The sequence below is a fragment of the Myxine glutinosa genome, chromosome 2, assembly GCF_964187855.1.
Source record: "Myxine glutinosa chromosome 2, kmMyxGlut1.1, whole genome shotgun sequence".
Classification (NCBI taxonomy): domain Eukaryota; kingdom Metazoa; phylum Chordata; class Myxini; order Myxiniformes; family Myxinidae; genus Myxine; species Myxine glutinosa.
The window spans coordinates 8,730,146-8,754,263 of NC_136262.1; the positions used below are offsets into that span (position 1 = coordinate 8,730,146).

At 43.8% G+C, this 24,118-nt stretch overlaps 2 protein-coding genes across 4 annotated transcripts in view; one reads left to right on the plus strand and one right to left on the minus strand.

Moving 5' to 3' along the window:
• Positions 1-22,281, plus strand: part of TSKU (tsukushi, small leucine rich proteoglycan) — a 52,557-nt gene extending 30,276 nt beyond the window's left edge. For 2 of the 3 annotated variants that reach the window (XM_078772942.1, XM_078772943.1), the window contains exons 2-3: positions 17,660-19,025; positions 21,817-22,281. In XM_078772942.1, the coding sequence (XP_078629068.1) occupies positions 17,670-18,812 (1,143 nt within the window). In that variant the 5' untranslated portion in view covers positions 17,660-17,669 and the 3' untranslated portion in view covers positions 18,813-19,025; positions 21,817-22,281. The remainder of the gene's footprint in view (positions 1-17,659; positions 19,026-21,816) is intronic. The other variant, XM_078772944.1, reaches the window with a different exon arrangement.
• The window catches only part of SUB1 (SUB1 regulator of transcription), a 991,845-nt gene that overhangs the window by 812,319 nt on the left and 155,408 nt on the right, over positions 1-24,118 (minus strand). The window lies entirely within an intron of this gene.

The window sequence follows — 24,118 nt, forward strand, 5'->3', positions numbered from 1 at the left end:
GCCAAGTTTGATTAACATCGGCAAATGCATGTCTGAGAAATGGATGAGGAGGTGTTCAACATCGGGTTTTGTTTATAACTCAAATGGCCGCCAGTTGGCCATCTTTGATCACATTGCGAAACTAGAATGGCACATACCTCCGCCAGGCTGAACAGTTTATGTTTTGTATCCCACTGATTGGCTGGATATGGATTCTGACCTGAACCAGAATCTAATCGGCTTGTTCTCGTCACCTAACCAACTCGTCCACCAAGTTTAGTCATAACTCGTCCATAACTTTTTTAAATATTGTTATGTCAATGGGTAGGGCATATATAGATTTAGGTAGATCTGTATAGGTATCATGCTCCGGTTGTCATGGGTAGCTAGAACCATCTCGATGTAAATAAGTAGAGGACCTGTCTAGACCGGATGTTGGATAAGTTGGGAATGTGTCCCTGCCACGAGGGGGCGGGGCTTATTAACTAGCGTAGGGATTATGCTAATTCCATTGTGTGTCGTTCCCTCTGTGAACATCCCGGTGTCCCTTATGGCAATACATCCCATAGACATTAGCTAGGCCCAATAGCGCACCACATTAATTAATTCCCCCGCCGCCATAAGGACTGACCAGAAAGACAAGCAGGAAGCGGCCGCGTACAACGGCACCATGGCAAGCAGACATCGTGCAAGGCAGGCAATAGCCACGCCCAGAAGGACTCTTGATTGACAGGGGGGGAGGGGCGAGCAACAACCAGAGCACCGATTGGAAAGTAGAGGACTTGTGATTGGCCACCGACCAATGGCATGGGAACAGGGCGCCAAGCGCTCAGCCAATGGGAGGGGACGGAGGAGATCAGGAGATTCGGGAAGGCTAGAAGCGACGTGCTGGTTGGAGGAGGAAGTGCCAGTGACGTCAGAAGATGATCAGTAAAACGACTCGCTGACTGGCATTTTCCTCTATTCCCTTTTGTCCTTCTCTCTTTGGTTTCTTCCCTGGCCGGACCTCTCTTCTGCCTTGGCCTTTCGTTCCCGGGTGGGACCTTTCCTTTGCGAACCGCAAATTGCCTGCATTACGACGGACGTTGGGGAAACGTTGGAGCACCGTCGATTCTCCTCCCTGGCATTCACGTGCGAGCAAGGATTGCCGCTGGAGCGGGCGCGACCGGGGCGAGCGAGTGGTTCGGTGGCCTAGCAGTGTGCGAAGGGGGCCTCATCGAGGCCTAGTGGACAAGGGCACGCCGAGGCCTACTTCCAGCCAACACCAGAGCCTGAACGAACCTGACGACTACAGACAGATAAGACGCACCACAGAACACAACGAAACGTTTATTTTCATATCCTTTCCAATTGTCGTGTCGTCAAAGTCTGTGTGTAAGAGCGCTCAATAAGGGGTTTAGTTTTTACCGGCGCGTTCTTTTGTTCTTGGAGTCCGGCAATAAAGCCGCGTATTTTTGTACAGCAACTCCGTTTTTGGTCGATTTATTAATTTGCAGGTGAAGATTGAGCGGACCGTCAGGTAAGCCGGCATTCTCCCCCAAACCCCCCTTCTCGTGTATGATCTGCCATTGAATTGGATAACGCCTCATTAAGCTCGATTCCATCTGTGGACGCTCTGTCTTAACTGAGATCCGTCCACATGACAATATCATGTTATATATCGCTTTTCGCCCGATCTCTCAATGGTGAAGAATCACTTGAAAATTAAATAATTCTCATATCCGAATCCATATTCAGATCTTCACCAAAATCGAATCGATTAGTCCTCGTCAGACACCCAACCTCTCCACCAAGTTTTGTCCAAATCCATCCATAACTTTTTGAGATATCCTGCTGTATATCGTTTTTGGCCCGATCACTCAATGGTGAAGAATCACTTAAAAAATTCTACTAGCCGGATCTGGATCTGGATCTTCACCAAAATCTACTCATTTCGTCCTTGTCACATACACTACCTCTCTGCCAAATTTTGTCCGAATCCTATTTATTTATCCACAAATTATCCTCTATTTATCCACAAATTTTTGAGATATCGTCTTCACAGACAAACAAGCAGACAGGGGTGTAAACATAACCTCCATCCACCTTTGGTGGCGGAGGTAAAAATGAGATTTGATGCAAAAAAAAAAGCAACAAAAAACATACCGTAAAATGATGAGAACAGACAAAACACAAAACACGTGCAGCTAGAAAACTACCTTATATCAAAGACGAGCTATCCTGGCAAGAGCGTGCCTTTCATGACCCACAATCAAGCGAAGGAAAGTTCAAGTAGATTCTTGGATAACATTGTGAAGATGACCCACAGTCAAAACATGGATGTCGGTAAGGAAGAAGAAAATCAAAGCAAGCTCATTTGTCAGGTTATTCTCTGAAGCTCGTTCTCCAGGTAATCAGATAGGTACAATATGCATGAAGCAAGCAAATCCACATGGGCATGTAAAGCATGACAGCATGGGCGCTCTCTGCGCTTAACACTACGCCGCAGACAAACAAGGCGATCACATGTCACCAGTTGACGCCTTCAGTGAACAGCTCGGTGAGCAAGTGGACCAGGCAGCTCCGTATTGTCACCGGGCTTGCCGGCTCAACTGCAGCGGCAGCACAGAGAAGACCCACCGGTATCACCACTCAAACTCCACAGCAGTGGTGCCGAGACAAAACTTAACCGTACCCGATTAAGAGGTGTATAATGTTGATAAATTAAGCTGCCTTGCTCATGAAAGTTCTTTGTTCCAAAGTATAGCTTCCTGCATACGTGAGGAAGAACACGAAGCATCCCACATGCAGTTTGTGAAAGGTCCCACACACAAGATTGGGAGTGGTTAATATTGAGGGCTTCCATCCATTGTTGGAAATGTAGAATAAGCATGTCCAAGGTGGAGTGACCTGTTCCGAAACCAAATTGGTGATCATAGATAAGGTTGTTGGAGAAAAGGGATGATTTGATATGAACTGTGATGATGGATTACATGATCTTGCTGATTATTGGAAGTAAGTTGGATTTGACCTGTGTTAGGTCTGAAGTTGGAGTTGGCTGGAGTTCTGTTGGTCTGTTGGCTGGAGTTCCCCAAGGCAGTGTTCTGGGCCCTGTGCTTTTTCTGGTCTTCATCAATGATCTCTCTGACTCTCTTGAAAATCCTCTCTATCTCTTTGCTGATGACTCCACTCTCTGCCGCTCCATTCCTCATCCCTCAGATCGGCAGTCTGCAGCCTCCTCACTCTCTGCAGACCTGGACAAAATCACAGACTGGGCAAACAAGTGGAACATGTCTTTCAATCCTGACAAATCTCACACTCTTACGATGTCTCTCCGAAAAGACCGACTGGACAACCCTCCCATCTACTTTCTGAATAATCCTCTCCAAGAAGTTCTGTCACTGAAGCTTTTGGGTCTCACTATCTGCCATGATCTTTCCTGGGAAAACCACATTTCCAAGCTGGCCTCCAAAGCCAGTCGCTGACTGGGCATCCTCTGTCGTGCGAAGTCCTTCCTTGGCACACCTGAGCTGCTCACCACATACAAGGCTTTCATCCACAGCTCAATGGAATACTGCTCTCCCCTCTGGGCTGGTGCTCCTGCCTCACACCTAGCTCGTCTTCACGCTGTTGAAACCAAAGCGTTCAGAATCATTGGAATCTCCCGCGATGACGCTATCTCCGAGGGCCTTTCACTTACTCACCGCAGGCAGGTTGGTGGTCTTTCCGTCTTCTACCGACTCCTCTCCGGCCTTGCTCCCCCAGCTCTCTCTGGGCTCTGTCCCCCAAATATTCCTGCAGGTCGCACAAGTTCTGCCTGCAACCCTATGGTTAAACTGCCAAAATCAAGACTCTCTGCTCACCTTCACTCCTTCATTCCTCTTTTCTCCCGCCTCTGGAACAAACTCCCTCACTCTCTTCAATCCCACTCCTCCCTCCAGGTCTTTAAAACGGCTGTTCACCACCATCTCTTATCTTCCCCAATCCAAAACCTTGATCTTTTCTACCCCCACTAATTTCACCCCAAATCCACTTTTTTTTAGGTGACTTTTGTCTTCTTTCCTGGAAGTCCTTGGTGTCCTTGCGTTTTATACCTATCCTGCCTCCCCCCAGGCCCTCTCCCTCCTAAACATCTCTGGATGTCCCTGCTCTCAAATGTTGCGTTTGTGTGCTTCCTCCCCTTCTCTCCCCATCTCGTCGACCGCTCCCCTTTTTATATACTTTGTTTGCTTGTTTGTTTGATTTGTTTGTTTGATAAATGTTAGCTCTTTCACGAGCCTCGACTCTGTATACAAAAAAAAAAGAAAAGTTAAGATGATCCGTTTTTGCACATTTTATGTAATGCTGTGATGTTGGCAGATTTCCATGCAGATGGAAGATGACGCAGTGCAAATGACCAGTTGAAAAGGGCAGAGAGAGGATGTGCAAGAGCAGCAGAGCAGGTTTTTAGGACACGTGAGCTGATGCCGTCTGGTCCAGTTGCAGAATCAGAGTCGAAAGTCTACCAATTAGAGTTGCCTCTGTCAAAATTTCAGCCATCTCGGTGAAATAATTATGGGATAGCAAACTCATCCACTCTAATGATCCCTTACTGAATCAGTGCACTCGATTTACGGCTCAGATTTCTTTACCAAGGAATGTGCATAATTACTCGGCCGATTGATGTTGGACTCGTCTCGACTCCCCAATTTTTTCGAGTAAAGTCCCTATTTTTTAGAGAAGGCAGAAGTTCCCCAAACTGCCCTCTGGTTCCGCTGGAAGTATTACACGCGGCATACTTGTGCAAGATGCAAGTTTCATTCACAGCGTCTATCTTGTAGGATCGTTGAGGCCTGCAAGACACGTCTGCATCTTGACTTTTGGAAGTTTGGTTTACTATAAATTCCAAACGTTTTTATATCAAATCTCTTTCCGACAACGAGATTTTATTTTTCCTTAATACTCGTACTTTGCACACATATCTTGATAACATACAAGACCAATATCAACTATCAGCTCACCTGGAACATAAACAATAATATTTGGTATGTTGCAACTCAAGTTTGTTCACATTTTAAAAAGTCGGGGTTTAAGGGGATCTACCTGGCGTCAAAGTGGGTCCACGTTTGATCCCCCAAAAGATGAACCAACGTTCACTGCATTAAGAAAACCAGGCCCGAAGTTATAAAGATCTTAATTATAAAGATTTTGTACGATTTTGGGGCCATCGACGTATTTTTTTATGCAGAAACGAATTACTGCACCCTCACCCCCACTAACAGTCCCTTTTATATCGTATCTTCCCTTCCATACCCCTATTCCTATCATCTCCCAAACCTTTGCTTCTTCTGTCTCTCTTCCTTCCCGCCTCCCAGAGTCTTTCTTTGTTCTCTACCCTCCCCTCTTTTTTTTCCTTTTCTCAATTAAACTCTCCCCACCGACCTCCATCCAATTCCCTTTGGGATGTCAATGGTGTTGGGCAAATCCCTGGTGTTGGGCTAGCGGCTAGGGTGCCGGCTTAGGATCCAAGGATCCTGGGTTCGAATCCCGGTCGATCGCTGAATTAACGCCAGGGGGGTTGACTCAGCCTGTCATCCTTCCGAGGTCGGCTAATTGAGTACCAGTTCACTGGTAATTCCCTGTTTGTCGTTAAAGGCGGCAAAAAGGGTTGGCGTCAGGAAGAGCATCCGGCCATAAAACATTGCTTCAAAAAGGGGACCGAAAAACAACAACCACGGTTCCCGAAAAAGGACAACCCCCGCTTTGCGGGGAAAAATGGCCTCTAAAGGTGGTTATTTTTATATATATATATATATATATATATGTCAATGGTTGCTGACTTCTCTAAACTTAGGCATTTCCATTCTTCAAATTTTCTGTCCAAAAAATGACTTCAAACATGAAGAAAGTAAGTAAAAACGAGTAATCTGTTGCTATGAAAAGGAGAAATCCAACTTTTACTTGAACTTTCACCTTTTATTGTAGTAATTGTGTCATAGTGCCCCTTTTAATCAACTTCCAAAGAAAACATGCAGAACTAGAAATCTGTAGAGTGCATACCTCTGCCAGGCTGAACAGTTTGTTTTGTATTCCACTGATAGGCCGGATCTGGATTCGGACCTGAACCAAAATCTAATCGGCTTTGTTCTTGTCACCTAACCAACTCGTCCAACAAGTTTAGTCATAACTCATCCATAACCTTTTAAAATATCGCGTTATATATCACTTTTCACCCGATCTTTCAATGGTGAAGAATCACTTTAAAATAATACAATTTTCAGATCCGGATTCAGATCTTAATCAAAATCGAATCATTTTGTTCTTGTCTCACATCCAAAATATCCACCAAATTTCGTCCGAATCAGTCCACAACTTTTTGAGATATCCTGCTCACAGAAAGAGGCAGGGGGTGAAAACATAACATCTGTTCACTTTAGATGGCAGTGGTAATAATGCACATCACTTATTAAAAATGGGAAAAGTTAAATTAAACAGATAACTTCAGCATCTGTTGATGTAGCCTCCAGGAAATTGTTGTTATGGAAACGATCAGTAAAAGCACGATAATCCATGTGGTGCTTCTCCGAAGCACATGTTTGTGGCTGAAGCCTTGTAGCAGATCTGAGGCTCAAAGGTGTCTTGCAGGCCTCAATGATCCCACAAGATCATGAATGGAACTTGCATCTTACACAAAGTATCCGGAGTGCAATACCTCCAGAGGAACCACAGGGTGGTTTGCGGCCACATTGTGCAGAATAACTACTTGTACTTTATCCAGAACATTCATTCGATGCTTTCCCTAAAGTGCTGTGTCACAAAGTTTTCTCATAGGCCGTCGACTGAAGCTCCAGAAGTGGCTAGAAAATGAGTTCCGTTCCACGATCCATGGGGACTACTATTCCATGACGGTTTTTGAGTGTTCAAATTTTGATTTCAAAATCCTGCCAGTATTTTTGTGACACAGGGAAAGTTTGTCATGTGGGGCAAAATGTGCTCATTTGAGAGCTACGTATCAGGTTCAAACCTTCATATGATAATATCGCCCTTGGAAATTGACCAGATATGAGATTTGGTAACCTTCTAGACATCAAAGTGAACTCTGGCTAAGCGAAATTTAGCAAGTCCAGGGTTGCCACATGATGCGTGAGCGGGAACGTGGATTTCACCAAATTGACCTATTTATCGGTTCCGGGACAAACTTCATGGCCTGTGCTATGGCCGCAGCTCGTTCTTCGTCAGCCATTTTGAGTTATATTTTACTGTAGGTTGCACTAAAAAGTCCAGAATATGAGATAAAGTGGACTTGCAAGTAGTTGCTGCCGTAGTTCTTAAGGACGTGAAATAACTCTTTGCCGCATCTAAAATCACCGCTGCTACCAGTACATGACCCGATTTGACATATTGCGGATGCCTTTTCGCGGTGGTTGTACCCTCCCAACAGAGGTCAGGGGCCAAATCTTCCCCGCTGCCCGGATTCGTCAGGGCAGCGCCGTCATGGTCAGAGAGCCGATCGGTCCCCATGGACCGGCCCTTTCTCCCTTATCTCTCTCTCTCTTTAACTCTGTCGTGGCCTTGTCTTCGTGAAGGCGGGGGTACACCATCCTGGATGTGGGGGATCTCTGGGTCGCTCCTGGGAGATCGATCGGCTGTCTCCGTGCCACGGCCTTGTTTGAGAGAACTGTCTGGGGCTATACAACAACACACACAAAAACACAGACATACACATACGCACACGTGGACACACACAAAAACACACACACACACACACACACACACACACACACACACACACACACACACACACACACACACACACACACACACACACACACACACACACACACACACACACACACACACACACACACACACACCACCCGGTTTATGTTAGTGAATGTTACGTCTGAGTTTTAACACAACAGTTTATCCCTCAGTGCAGAAACCGTAACGAGCATACAGAAAGCACGACGAAGGCCACACTTCCGTCTCAAAGAAAATCCGTATATTCAAATAACCGTTAGTAATAGCAGCATTTGTTTATCAATCAATAATCTTAATAATAATATGCTTGTTCGTGTCTGTCTGTCTGTATTTTAAACAATCGTTCCCACCGATTGGTTAGACAATTGTCCTGACTCCACTCACAATTGTTAGCCTACTTAGATGCGTATTTCAGATGTTTCAAGAAGATAATTAATTTACGATCATTTATTAATACAATAATGCTACTATAATCACATATTAAAAAAATCACACGGATAGAACAACCACCGTAATAAACCATGACCTGTCGGCCATCTACTTCCTGTTTCACATCCACTTCCTGTTTCGATCACGCTTTCCGTGACGTCACTAATGGCATAAAGAGTTAAATATGCAATAAATAGTATTTCAATGAGGTAATGAATAAGTATGTAATGACGATGTAACAATTTGCTCTTGCTTTTAAAAACGGGAATAAAGGGGGAGGAGGGTCTTACTCTTATGCCTGGTTGAGGACTTTGGATTCCAATGTTGCGGCCGCCATTTTTGTTCACTGCTGTCCGAAGTGAAAGGCGCCTCGGAGCGGTCTTATTCATAATGACGATGCACTCCTGATACGATTCCCTTCATTGCAAAACGACAAAAGCGACAGTTAAAAGGAATTTGAGGCGATAGGTATTACGGGCCTTGTGAAGATCGGCCTCGGCGATGGAAACAGCGGTCTGCTAGCTTATGCACCGCCCAAATAGCTATGTGGCATTCACAGAAGCAGAAATGAAAACCAATGTCGTTTATTTGTCCAAGGTCATTATTTACATTAACGACGTGTGTACATACGAATCAAGAAGAAGGTAATTGGTTTCCGGTCGTTTATTATCATGTACAGTACATCCTTTACCGTTTATGCATACCGGTATCTCATGGGATTTGTCAGTTGCACAGGCGGCGGTGACGCAGACGGGTATGACCTGCACATGGACACATAAGTTTTCCTCATATCGCGTGGAATTGTGAGTTGTACAGGTGACCGTGACGGGCCATGACCTGCACATGGACACATATGTTTTCCCCATATCGCATGGGATTGTGAGTTGTACAGGTGACCGTGACGGGCCATGACCTGCACATGGACACATGTTTTCCTCATTTCGCATGGGATTGTGAGTTGTACAGGTGACCGTGACGGGCCATGACCTGCGCATGGACACATGTTTTCCCCATATCGCATGGGATTGTGAGTTGTACAGGTGACCGTGACGGGCCATGACCTGCACATGGACACATGTTTTCCTCATTTCGCATGGGATTGTGAGTTGTACAGGTGACCATGACGGGCCATGACCTGCGCATGGACACATATGTTTTCCTCATCTCGTGGGATTGTGAGTTGTACAGGTGACCGTGACGGGCCATGACCTGCACATGGACACATGTTTTCCTCATATCTCGTGGGATTGTGAGTTGTACAGGTGACCGTGACGGGCCATGACCTGCTCATGGACACATATGTTTTCCTCATATCTCGTGGGATTGTGAGTTGTACAGGTGACCGTGACAGGCGATGACCTGCTCATGGACACATATGTTTTCCTCATATCTCGTGGGATTGTGAGTTGTACAGGTGACCGTGACGGGCCATCACCTGCTCATGGAAACATGTTTTTCTCTTATCTCATGGGATTGTGAGTTGTACAGGTGACCGTGACGGGCCATGACCTGCTCATGGAAACATGTTTTCCTCATATCTTGTGGGATTGTGAGTTGTACAGGTGACCATGACTGGCCATGACCTGCTCATGGAAACATGTTTTTCTCTTATCTCGTGGGATTGTGAGTTGTACACAAATGAGTTGCAATAAATGGCATGTGGGGCAATAAATGGTCAGTTGCAATAAATGGCAGCAGCCATACTGCTGTGAGTTCCTGTTTCTACACGAAACTTTCCTATTGTTCAGTCTCTTTCCACAAGCGCACACGAGCCAAAGATGCACCACCGCCTGCGACCCAGCCAGAACAAAGAGGAAATGGCAAATACAGCCATTCTCTTGAAATCCAGCACACAAGAGAAATGTGACCGCCTCCAACGAACGCCAGGACAGAGAGAGTGAAATGCGACTGCCTCCAACAACCCCAGGACCAGACGAGAGAGAGCGTGACCGCCTTCGACGAATGTCAGGACAAACAGAATATGCGACCGCCTTCAACGAGTGCCAGGACAGAGAGACAGAGAGAATGCGACTGCCTCCAATGAACGCCAGGACCAAGAGAGACCCCCAAAAATGGCGAGGCCACGTCTTTTTCCTTCAGCTCTCAAATGTTCCACTGCTGACGTCACACTCTGTCCAATCACCGAGCGCTATTCCATCATCCATCACCCCGACCAATCACGAAGGCCGGGACGTGGCCTCACCATCACGAGTCGTCGGGGGGCGCAGTCTAGTCGTCGTTCAGGAATGTTCAGATGACGTTGGTGTTTCCTCGTCGCTTGGCAAATGCTGTTTCTGTGGGCCCTGACGGCGCTGTGAGCGAATGAGTCCAATTGTTATACTGAGCCCTCAATTTATTGGCTCGCTGAATGTAATAAAACCGAAGGGAAGACTACAGGAGGCAAATTACACACTGGGGAATTAATATTTAAGCCCTATAATTAATTAACACAAAGCCACGCCCCTTATAGCGACATCCAAACGCTCTTACCCGGACAGACGGCCTACTTATGTACATCGAGATGGGTTCTTCGCGACATACAGAGCACTCTAATCTACACATTGTGAACTTTCTTAAGGTATTTCATGCCTACCCCCCAGAAACGTAACATTATAATAGTAGGGTTTATATAGACACCATATGTCTCAAAGTGCAAAAATATAAATTGATCAGAGAACAGAGGACAAATATAGATGGATCAGAGTACGAAAGTGATTCTTCACCATTGAGAGATAGGGCCAAAAATGATATGTAGCACAATATTTCAAAAAGTTGTGGACAGATTCGGATGAAACTTGGTTGATGAGTTGGATAGGTGACAAGAGCAAGGGGATTAGATGTTTGTTATGGTGGGCTGGAATCCGGATCCAGATCCGGCCTATCAGTGGGATACCAAATGTAAACCGACAAAGTTATCATTCAAACTCCCGGGTCTCACTATCAGCCCTGATCTTTCTTGGCCAAACCACATTTTAATAGCCACCCGAATACCACCGGGTTTTAGCTCTTTCACGAGCCTCGATCTTGTATACAAAAAAAAAAAAAAGTTGGCCTCCAAAGCCAGCCGCCAACTAGGCATCCTCCATTGTACAAAGTACCCTGGCACATCTGAGCTCCTATCCAACTACAAGGCCTTTGTCCGCAGCATGATGGAGTACTGCTCTCTCTCCTCTGGCCTGGCTCCTCCCACACATCTTGCTCAGCTTCATGCAGTGGAGACCAAGGCCTTCGACATTATTGAAATCTCCTGTGATGAAGCCGAGTCCACGTGTTTATCACTACGCCATTGCAGCAGGTCAGTGGTCTCTCTGTCTTCCACCACCTCCTTTCTGATTTTGCACCCTCTGCTCTTTCCGTGCCTTGTCCCCCCCCCGCCCCCCCTCCCAGGTTTCTGCAGAGTTCACATGGCCTACCATCAACCCCTTCTGATGAAACACCACATGTATCTTCTCCTGCCCCTCATTCCTCCCACACTCGTTGTTTGTCCGCATCTGCCTCTGTCTTGACCTTCGGCTCTGGTGTTGAACCGTTGGTGTTTCCCGCGTCGCTCTGCTGGTCCTTTTGTCCTGTTGTGTCATGATCTGTTCAGTGTACGAGTACTAGCCTCAAATATGTATACAAATATATATATTCAGCCTCGTGGAAGTACGCTCTCTACCGAGCGCCATTTTAGTTAATATATTGGGACGTCATATGCCAAAAAGCCTGCACGTGGTTTTCATTGCCGAACCTTAACATTCGGTAGAGCGAATACCTCCGCTAGGTTGAACAGTTTACGTTTTGTATCCCACTGATAGACCAGATCTAGACCTGGACCTGAACCAAAATCGAATGGGATTGTTCTCATCACCAAACCAACTCATCCACCTTGTTTTGTCATAACTCATCCACAACGTTTTGGGATATCATGAATGAATGAATGAATGATCGTTTTAAGGCCATTTTCCCCGCTAGAGCGGGGGTTAGCCCTGCGGGCCCCATGACAATCATTGTTCCTTGTTTGAGGCAATGTTTTTATGGCCGGATGCCCTTCCTGACGCCAACCCTTGGTCGCCTCTTACGATGCGCAGGGATACGGTGTACCTATTCTAAACCAGGGTACACACCGTGATCATTCATCCCAGCAAGCTGGTACTCAATTTGCCGACCTCGGAAGGATGACAGGCTGAGTCAACCCCCCTGGCGTTAATTCAGCGATCGACCGGGATTCGATACCCAGGATCCTAGGATCCCAAGCCAGCACCCTAACCGCTAAGCCAACACCAGGTTGTTTTGGGATATCATACGATACAATATATTGTTTTTGGACCCATTGCACAATGGTGAGGAATCACTGAATTATTTTTTTTAATATTCTCGATTCCAGATCTAGATCTTCACCAAAATCGAATTGATTCGTCCTTGTCACACACCCAACCTCTCCACCAAGTTTCGGCCGAATTTTGTCAACTTTTTGAGATGTCCTGCTATATATCATTTTTGGCCTGATATCTAAATAAGGAAGAATCGCTTTAAAAAATCGAGTATCCGACATTTGGATCGTCCGCAAAATCTCATCATTTCCTTCTTGTCACACATCCAATCTGTCCACAAAGTTTCGGCCAAATCTGTCCATGAGCTTTTGAGATATTGTGCTTACAGACAGACAGACAGACAAGCAGGGATGATTACATAACCTCCGTGTTGTTGGTTTCCATAAGCCAACAATAAAAAATAATTGCACAAAGAGGTATAGGCATGATCACATGGGGTGTTTAACAGAGCAGGGATTTCATGTCAACTGCTGTAGGAAAAACAAAACTGATCCTATTTCCTTATCTTAGGGCAACGTGTAGCGTTAACCTTTAACAGTGTCACTTCGACAGTATATAGAGTTGACCTTTCAACAGCAAAGCTGAACACTCTGGAGCATGCTGTAACGAACGTGGTTGTATTTAGTTTAAAAGGTTTTTGTTGGGTTTGTTGAATTTAAAGGGAATAAAATTAATGAAATTAACATCCGTTTGAGTGGAGTTGTCAGGACTGGCATGTGTTTGCAACATGGGCAACGTTTGTTGATTTTACAGTGTTAGAACTTTAGACCTGGATACATGGGCAAGGCTGGGGAAGTTTATGGTGTGTGAGATGGTTAAGCTATGAAACATATTAATCGATCAGGCAATATCCATCAGAGTTCTGGGCAAGGGTGTAGTAATAAATGAACGTTTCAATCTTACTAGATGCCGATGACGTTTTCCTTATGTCAGAGACAGAAGCTGACTTGCAGCTTGTTAAATCATTACAATGGAAATTGAATATAAATGTCGATAAAACTAAAGTTGTACACTATAGAAATATGGCAATACCACGTACAGAATTTGTTTTAAGTGTGTTAGACTATATGTCGGCTGGAAGTCCGACACCGGAATTGCTCTCGGCACCCTTTTAAAAATATTGGATATGCCCACACTCCTTTCTAAAAGTTATTAAAATTCAGAGAACGACAGCATTGGTTTGTCTTACTTATAATGTTAGCTCTTATATGCAGTGTTGGCTTGTAATATGCATTGCCATACCACTTTTAATATCACCACACAGCTCTTTTTGACGGCAATAGCTGAGTTTTTGACAAAACAAATATCACCTGTATGTAATAATAAGACTAAATATGTGTAGTAAATTTTTTTTTAGCAGGTTTAGAATATATCACCCCATATCGCGAATGTACATGTATATCTAATCCGACACACTTAGACACAAAATGGCGTCCAAATTTGAGTTGACACAACTCTCTATATACAGGGACTCTATCCAGGACCTCGTGTCTTCTTCCTTCCGTTTCCGGTCTCCTTTTTCCCAGAAGGGCTCCTGACCCTTCAATCACAACAACCTTTAATCGACTACACATTGATAAGCAAAGACCTGAATAGTAATTCACATGAATTCGTAACAAATGGACAGCCGAAAAATTGTAATTAATTGTGACTCACAATATATGGTAAACAAGAAGAAAAAGACAAAAGTACAGATACATTCAAAGTACACCGCCCACATGCTAAATAAATAAATAACATACTCCAGCGTGCGGCATTGCCGGGGCGGCCTCAGCGCCCGGTGACGCCGCCGTGCAGCAGATCGAGACGGTATTGGGACGGAGAGGTGTGCAGTAATTGAATGTTTAATTGCATAATTAAAATCAATAAATACTGATCGTAAAATAATTTCTTGATCCATTGGCTAATAGCATACCTCAACCACCAGTGTTTCATCCAAAGCTGTAACTTTTTTGAAAATTAATTGAACAAGTCATTAATCAAAAAAAATAAAAATTAATTGATTAATTGACTAATCAATAAATAATTAATCGATTAATTGATTAATCAATAAATTAAAAGTATCCTCCATAACGCGCCACATCACTTGGTCACTGTCGTGTCCGAATATTAGCTTCCTATCTCAAAAGGTGCCTGAGATATTGCCCAGATGAGAAAGAAAATAAATAAGTGGTTAATAACGAAAATAAATAAATAATAATCGTAAAATACTTAAATTGTTAATCAACTGGCTAATATAATATCTAAACCACCACCATTTCATCCAAATTTGTAACTTAAAAAAAATTAACCAATTAAGTCATTAAACAAATAATTAATCGATTAATTGATTAATTAATAAATCAAAAATAGCCTTTACAGCCAAATCACTTGGTCATTGTCGTGTCCAAATATCAGCTTCCTAGCTCAAAAGGTACCTGAGATATTGCCCAGATGAGAAAGGAAATAAATAAGTACTTTATGAATCGATAATAATTTTTTAAAAAACGAATCAATGAATTGATTCATCAAAAAACAGAAAATACTGTTTTTGCCAAAGCACCTGCTCACTATTGTGCCGAAATTTCAGCTTCCTCGCTCAAAGGATGGCTGAGATATCGCCCGGACAAACAAACAAGAAAACAAACAAACAAGAAAACAAACAAACAAGAAAACAAACAAACAAGAAAACAAACAAACAAGAAGACGTCATGCGTAGCACGATACTTGCAAAATCCGCCCCCCCCCACCCCCCCAAAAAAGTTTTCCATTGATACAGTAAATTGTCCATTTCATGAAGATTAAAATTTACGATCTCGATCAAAGCTCGGGTCAACAGGATGAAAAGTGACGATTTTTCAGATGAAAATTGATGGTTTTGGAAGTTTGACCTAGAGTTGACCTTTGACCTTTTGACCTCAAAAATAGTTAGTTTCCCTATTTAGTGACTCAATGTGCAAATGCTGTTCAATTTTTAAGTCAATCGGATGAAAATTGAGGATTTTAGAAATATCGGCAAAGTTGGTGACCTTTGGCCTCTGTTGACCTTTTGACCTTTTGACCCCAAAACAATAGGCTTCTTGCTTTTGACCAACACTACCATTTGATGAAGTTTCGTGAAGGTTGGTTGAAAATTGTGACCTGTAGGCCGGTGACAAACAAACAAACAGACATGAAAAATCACTCATAGAGTCACACTTGGAAAAACAGAACAAAGTAGAATGGCACTCGGGAGAGCATCCTCAAAAACCTCAAAAACCTCAAAAACAATTAGTGTTTGAATTCAATGACCTGACATGCAAATCGTCTTCAAAGTTTAACTTAATCGGATGAAAATTGACAATTTTACAAATTTGGCCTTTGTTGACCTTTTGGCCTATGTTGACCTCAAATATAGTTGGTGGCTGGTTTCACTAACCTGATATGAAAATCCTTTTCAAATTGCAAGTCAATCGGATGAAAATTGACGATTTTAGAAATTCGAAAAAATTTGTCGACCTTTGGCCTATGTTGACTTTATGATTTATGTTGATCAAAAAAATAGTTGCTGGTTGAATTCAGTTAGCTGATATGAAAATTCTATTCAAATTTCAAGCCAATCGAATGGAAATTTAGGATTTTAGAAATTTGAAAAAATGTGGTTGACCTTTGGCCTATGTAGACCTTTTTGGCCTCAAAAAGATATAGGAATTTGTCAGACCACAAACTCTACCATTCGGTGAAGTTTCGTGAAGATCGGTTTGAAATTGTGACCTGTGGGCATGTATAAGTGAGCGAACAGACAACCGCACAAACAAACAATTGAAAATTGAGGATTTTAGAAATTTGTTAAAAAAAAAAAAAGGTGGTTGATCTTTGGCCTATGTTGACCTTTTGGCCTAAGCTAATCCCAAAAATAGTTGGTGGTTGAATTGAGTTCGCTGATATGTAAATCCCATTCAAATTTGAAGTGAATCGGATGAAAATTAGGATTTTAGAAATTTGAAATGGTTGTTTACCGTTGGCCTATGTTGACCTTTTGGCCTATGTTGACCTCAAAAATAGTTTATGGTTGATTTCACGTAGCTGATATGTAAATCCTTTTCAAATTTCAAGTCAATCGGTTTAAAATTGAGGATTTTAGAAATTTGTAAAAAAGTGGTTGACCTTTGGCCTATGTTGACCTTTTTCCTCAAAAATATATCGGATTTTGTCGAACCACGAACTCTACCATTTGGTGATGTTTCGTGAAGATGGGTTTAAAATTGTGACCTGCAGGCAAGTATAAGTGAGCGGACAGACAAACAAACACACACAAACTGGCGTGATCAAGATACTTGCAATTTTTTAATTTTTTTTGCCAAGTAACAAACAGACAGACAGACAGACAGACAGACAGAACCACAAACGCAACCGACCAATATACTTTTAAAATCTTCGATTTTGCAAGTAACAAGAAACCAGGGTGAAAACTGAGTACTCCCTTTCAGTGTGCGTCATCACCGAGCCCCCTTCGGTGCCTGGCAATGACGTCATGTAGCACCTGGAGATGGCATAGGAAAGGAGCGGTGTCCAATAAACTATCATAGCCCCCACCGTGGTTTTAGTAATTTTGCTGTACTGAGTTGAAGGCTGTCAGTCAGCCATCTTTGGTCAGACGACGAAACAAAACCTTCTGCATACGGATACTCATGTGTTGTCTTTGTGCCAAGTTTGAAGAAAATCAGACCATGCATGTCCGAGTAATGGTTGAGGACGTGGTCAATATCGAGTTTTTTACAACTAAAATGGCCGCCAATTGACCACCTTTGATCGCATCGCGAAACAAAATGATGTGCACATGTTTACCGTCATTGTTATTGTCTTTGTGCCAAGTGTGAACAAAATCAGTCCATACATCTCTGAGATATGGTTGCGGACGCACGGACGGACGGACGAGACAAATCCATTATTCCCCGTTCGGACTATGTCCAAGGGGGGCTAATTAATGTCACTACCGGTACTCGTTTTTCATGACATTTGCATCCTGATCTCCAGGAATACAAAAATCCTACTTGCACATTTAAATTTACTCATCTGCCAGGATGATGAATCGAGGCGATCCCGTATGGGCATTTCCTGATCAGATAGTTGGAAAATCCATGTATTCCATTTGCAATATATCACAACATATCATTGTTTCAGACAATACTTCACATTTGCCCTGAAAATACTTATTTCTTTATCTTTTGTGGCTCTCTCTCCTATCCCTCCTGCCATAGGCCGTAGGCAATGACATGCATCATGCCAGTGTTCATATCCCAGCTGTTGCTGCTACCGCTGCTGCTTTTGGACATCTCCAGGACTTGCTGCATCCGCAATGACTGTCTTCCCGTGTGTCGCTGTCACACGCTGAGTTACGGTCCATTTGAAAGTTTGCGTCTTACTCACGTGGACTGCAGCGATCAGTACAGCAACTCCGGTGGAAAACAGTACAACGCGAGCATCCCTAAATACCTGCCTCTGGACTCCATTTCCTTGGATCTATCTTCAAACAGAATTAGTGCCTTGAGATCTGGGATGCTTCACGGTCCTGGCTACACCACTCTGAAAACACTTGACCTGAGCAGGAACCCATTGGAGCATTTGGGACCAAATGTTTTGTCTGGCCTATTTTACTTGGACTTCCTTAATCTTAGCCACACTGGTTTACAGGTTCTTGACCTGAGAATGCTTCAGAGACTATCTCTGAGTGATCTCGACCTCAGCCACAACCGCTTGCAAAACGTTTCTCTGGACACCTTCGTCACGGGACGGATCGGCAGGCCTCTCACCCTTCGACTGTCTGACAACGGCCTCACGTTTATTATTCGACATACAGGTAGCACAATACCAAACCTCCGGTTCCTGGATTTATCCCAAAATCTCCTGAGTGTTGTGCCGAGTCATGCACTGAAGGGACTACCTCTCAGACACCTTGATTTATCGGAGAACTTCATTTCCACTCTACTACCCAAAGCTTTTGATGGCTTGCCTGAGCTGATTCACCTCAATCTACGTGCTATGCGGGGCCAGCTGTCGTCTATTTCCCACCATGCCTTTTCAGGTCTTAGAAACCTGCACGAAATGGACATCAGCGGTAACCCAGCTCTTGCAGTTTTATCACCTAATATATTCCAAGGACTGCATTCACTACGGGACCTGCGGATAGCCGGAACCGGTCTTGACGACATGCCTTCGGAAACCCTTTCGAAGCTTCCCGCTCTACAACTACTTTCAGTTGGTAACACCTCCTTCATCTGTTCCAAGCTTCCACTTATTTACCTTAAACTACTATGGACAGGTTTTGCGCAAGAGAGTAGGGTTGCCCAAGAAGGTGTAACGTGCCATGTGATATATCCCAATGGGGACCATCTTGGGATAAACAAACTTTGAAAGCTGAAAATGATGTTTTTAGTTTGAGAAATTAACGAGTGCTTCGAATGAGTTTTTATTTGTTCAACGTCATGATAATACTTGGTATTTACAGTAAATGCAAGTTGTCGTTATCTTGTTATTGAGAAAACACGGAGTGTCTGTTACATTTATTATTTTTATTACTGTGCTATGCGGGGCCAGCTGTCATCTATTTCCCACCATGCCTTTTTAGTCGGCAGGCCAAGACCCTTAAAGAAACTTTTGATGGCATTTTTTGTTAAAAGCTGACAACCGGGCTAGAAAGTATCAGTATGGTCCAGGCTTTCAGAAACACCCGGTTGCCAAAATGAGATTTGACCTTGAAGGTCAAATTTGGGGGGTCAAAGGTCAAAAGAGGTCAAATTTTCAAAAAAATTTATTTTGTCTTGTCCTTTCATACAACATCGAGTCTGGTATGAACCATTGAATATTTAATGAGTTATAAGGGGTTAAACTTCTGTAACAATAGCTAAATGTGAATAGATTCATGAATGTAAATGCTTTTTACTCTTTGAATACGCATAATATAATAAAATGCATTCAGTTTAAAGGTGAAATTTCAAAGTCGAAAGTCAAATTTTACTTTAAGAATCAATTGTTCCTGTTGGTAATATGTAAATGATGCATTAGGCAACTACATTTGAAGAAACAAGACATCATCTTCCATCGATTTGAGGTGTCGCCAAATCACTTCTCTTAAGTATCAGTTCCTGTCGTGTTCATGCATCCTTCAGCATCACAGCCACATGCAGGCATGCATGGTTGTCCAATCTTGTGGCAACGGCAAGCTTGTGTGCGACACTTGCTTTTACATCCACAAGTAACTAGTTCCAAACAGCTACTTGGAACAGATGGTGTCCTCATCCACACCACTTCTAATCGTCCGTCAGTTGCCTGCCAACCTCCAGTCTCCTCGGGGTCAGCAACAACTACGTCAGCCTTGTTTGCCTGCAGCCATACTTTTGCCTGGTAGTTCGCCCGCGACATATGCAATTCGAGAGCGTCACTAGTTGGTGGCAACATTTCAAGTGCCTTCTTCCCTTTCTGGAACATGTCATGCCTAGCTCTGTCGACCCCTGAACTAGAGTGTGGAGATTTGTAAAGCATACATACGAACTCCTCGACATCGCTTAATGGTCCATCTCTGCCAACGCCATGCAACAGTTCCGGGTGTTGCAAGTAGACATTCCAGCATGATTTTTTGCCATGACCAGCGAATGAAGACACAGTATCACAACCAGTTATGGCATGGAACCCAAGAACATTCTCCACAACCGCCGGAGCGAGGGCCTCGTTGATGGCGTGTACTGGGAAACACTCTTGCTCCTTGGACGTGCCACTCATCATCCACACATGGCAGATTTTGTCCCTGGTGAAGTGAAGGAGCAAGAGCAGGACATCTGTGTCACGGCACTTCACAATTATGTTTCCATAACCGGCATCAATGGCTTCAAGTGCATGGATGATGATCCTTGTGTCAGCTTCCTCGTGGTTTGCATTCAGAGTTGGGATGACTCCCCTTGTCGTTGAGAATCCGTTTGGAGTGCTGCCACCAACTACTACTTCGTTGACTGTGTCGGTGTGCGTTGCCAGTTTGCCACTGAGGAACAGTGCAAGGTCTTCTTTGTTTTCACCTAAGGCGATGAAGTTCTTCCATGTTTGTGGAAGTGGAAGATCATCCCGGTTGATCACCTTATGGATTGGTCTCGTTTGCCCAGCTCTTTTGCTTCGTGTAGTCGACTTGATCGATAGAAGTCTATACTGATCAAATACGATGTCGATCCTGGACACTGTGCCACAGAACTGCTTCAACACGGTCCTCTGGAAGGTTTTGGCATAGTCACCAAACGTCTTGCAATTCGGTGGTTTTCCTAGGGACTGTATCAATGCATGGCCATCAATTATGATACAGGTTTTTCCTGTGGTCTCCGGTGCCCCTTTGACTTTCTCTATCCCAAGACCAGTGGTTAGCAGGGGGAGCATTGCAGACTTTTGGGTACTTCTCATCTTTTTATCCGTATTAGCCAAACTAAGTGGTACAACGAACAGCTCATGCTTCAGTACATTGTGGATATCTACTTCTCGCCCAACTTGTGCCGCATTGAACAATCTCTGCATCAGTTGCCTGTCCGCTTTGATTGTCTTGGTGACCTTCTGCTTCCCATCCTGCACCGGTGTCTCGTAGAGGGTTGCGAACGTCTTCGATTTCTGGCGTTTCTGTCGATCGAAAAAAGGTACAGACTTCTCCACTAATCTCTCCTTCACATTCTTCAACACGAGATCTTTCCCCCTTTGGTCGGCAGTGAGGAGGTCTGCAGCTATCTCTTCGGTTGCAATGTCGTTGGTAGTCAGTGATTTCAGCTGTGTAATAGTGGGAGTTGCGTCGTCTTGATCGGATATTGTGAACGCCTTGAATCGTCGGAACTGAGCCTCAAGCTTGGACACCGCATCCAAATCCCGTGTCATTTTGGATGGAAGACCATCTTTACGAGTTGAGAAATCTTCGTCCGATTCGTCGTTGCGAAGACCGAATAGACGCATGGTATGGTGTCCTCTGATATCTGCGACCTTTCAGACCAAGTTGTGCAGAACCTGTCTCTTGCCGTGTCATTCCGTGTGATTTCATGTAAATAGAGGGGGGGGATATAATTTTAGATATAGATATAGTACGGGCATGCCCTAGTAACACAAAAAGCAACACATTATTGAGAATTTGGCATTTATTTTCGAAGATGTCTTCATACCAAACTCGATGTAATATGAAAGGACAAGACAAAATAAAATGTTTTGAAAATTTGACCTCTTTTGACCTTTGACCCCCCAAATTTGACCTTCAAGGTCAAATCTCATTTTGGCAACCAGGTGTTTCTGAAAGCCTGGACCATACTGATACTTTCTAGCCCGGTTGTCAGCTTTTAACAAAAAATGCCATCAAAAGTTTTTTTAATCGTATTCCCTGGGGTTGGCCTGCCGACTATTTCAGGTCTTAGAACCCCGATTCTTAGATTCTTAGGTTCTTAGAACCCCGAACCCCGATTTAGAATAGGTACACCGTATCCCTGCGCACCAGACGAGCGTGACCAAGGGTTGGCGTCAGGAAGGGCATCCGGCCATAAAAACATTGCCCCAAACAGGGAGCCATGATCGTCATGGGGCCCGCAAGGCTAACCCCCGCCCTAGCGGGGAAAAATGGCCTTAAAACGATCGTTCATTTCATTCACTGTGCTTGTAATGCCTTGTTGTTTTTCCTCGCTTAGCGATAACAGCTGCTTCGTTAAAGAAAAACTGATGCAAGTACTGCATTTAATTACCAAAACAGTTATTATACCATTCCACTACCATGATGCGCTTGTTATTAAACTCGACTGTTATATCTTAGTTTGAAGGATCTTTCATTGAAATGACAGCAAGTCTTAAATTTTCAATAAAAGGGATTCTTGTCCTCCAATGCAGGCTTTCTCAACCTTTTTGCCCCCATGGCCCTCCTGTGTCCAGTAAAATATTCCAGACCCCCAGGACTAGGCCTAGATAAGATACCCCTCCCCCTTTTTTTTTTTGCTACAATCGGAACAAATGTGTTTGCTTTCAAAAAAATCTTTATTATATGAACAAATAGTTGCTGTTGCTACACGACTTGATCGCTTTTGGTAATCCAACAAACATAACTTAACTTTATAAGCTTAACAGCTTTTGTTAATTTCAGTTTACTGGGAGAGCAGTTAGCCTGCTTGTAAAACATGATGCACATAAATTGGTACATCAGAACAATAGAAAAAATAGGGTCGTGGGTCATGAAGCTCACCTGGATTATCAGCACAATTACTCAAACCCCTCAGACAAACACCCTGACATTTTTAATGTCGTGAACAAACTTGAGTTGCAACATACCAAATATTATTTTAACCAAGTTTGGTCACAATCCCATCAGCGGTTTTGGGAGAAGTTGCGAGTGTTTACGGACAGACGGATGACGCGCCATCGCATAAGTTCCCCAGCTTCCAGGTGAGCTAAAAATTCACCAACGGAAGCACTATATGATAAACACTCGACTGAGTCAATAATTTTCCCCTGCCATCTCACAGACCCCCTGGCGGCACTCCGTGTCCTCGGACCCCCGGTTGAGAAAGCCAGCTCTAATGTAGGCAGCCAGCTGACTACTTGTCATATTCCCAATTTCGACCAATGAGGTGTTTTGAATTACGTGGTGTTTTCGTGGTGGTGACCTATTTTGAATTACATGGTGCCGAGTTGTTTTGAATTACATGGTGCTCATGTCAAGTCACGTCACTGAACTACTTGCTCAACCCTTTGTGAAATCGTCCCAAACTTCCAGTCTTCACCTACCCCTGCCGGGTGTATGTGCCAAAGCGTTCCTTTTGGATTTTTTTTATTTCTTCAATCCTAAATATTCAACTTTAATAGCTTATAAAAATGCAATATCACAAACATGACAAATAAATCTGTATGAAATAAACTTTTGGATTATCATTGGTGTAAATCATGACAACACAGCAACTCAGGTACAGTCATTACCTCAGTTAAAACAAGCCCGTTCCTCTGTAGCAACGCATGGTGAGGCGAACGCAGCGAGCTGAGCCAAGCTAGTACTATATATATATATATATATATATGTATATATATATATATATATATATAGGAGAGATACCAAGGAGAGATGCAGAAGGTGTGTGTGTCCGCAGGTACGGATCAAGCTCTGGAGGAACAATGACTGCAGCCCCCCGTGAGGTAATTTGCCCCTGGCAGCAATTGGTGGCTGCCACGGGGCCGAGAATTAAAGGGGGGGGGGGGGGGTGAAGAAGCCGCAGGTCGGGTGACTTGTTTTTGGGGCTGTGGGCACCACAGTCTGAAGCGCCCCCACCATCTTGCTTGTACGGTACCTCCCCGCTGCCAAGTTGAGGATCGCATGTATGCAATGACATCTAAGCCATGGTCTTACAGGGGGGTTGAAATGAGTTTTTTTTTTTTATTATTGCAATGTGTATGGGATTATTTGGTTTGTGCTGAGTGAATGGGGGAAGATCCACCGAGCCATGTCACTCACCTGTACTACCAGGAGTTAAAGCTCGATTGGTCATCCATCACCCAGGGGTGTTAATCCCGGTGGTGCACGCGACAATATATAGTGTGTGTGTGTGTGTGTGTGTGTGTGTGTGTATCCCTGTGTCTGTTTATATATATATATATATATATGCACTGTGTACACTTACACAAACATACGTAGTGTGGAATTTTGAAAGCAACCCTCCAATGATAATTGTTTTTAT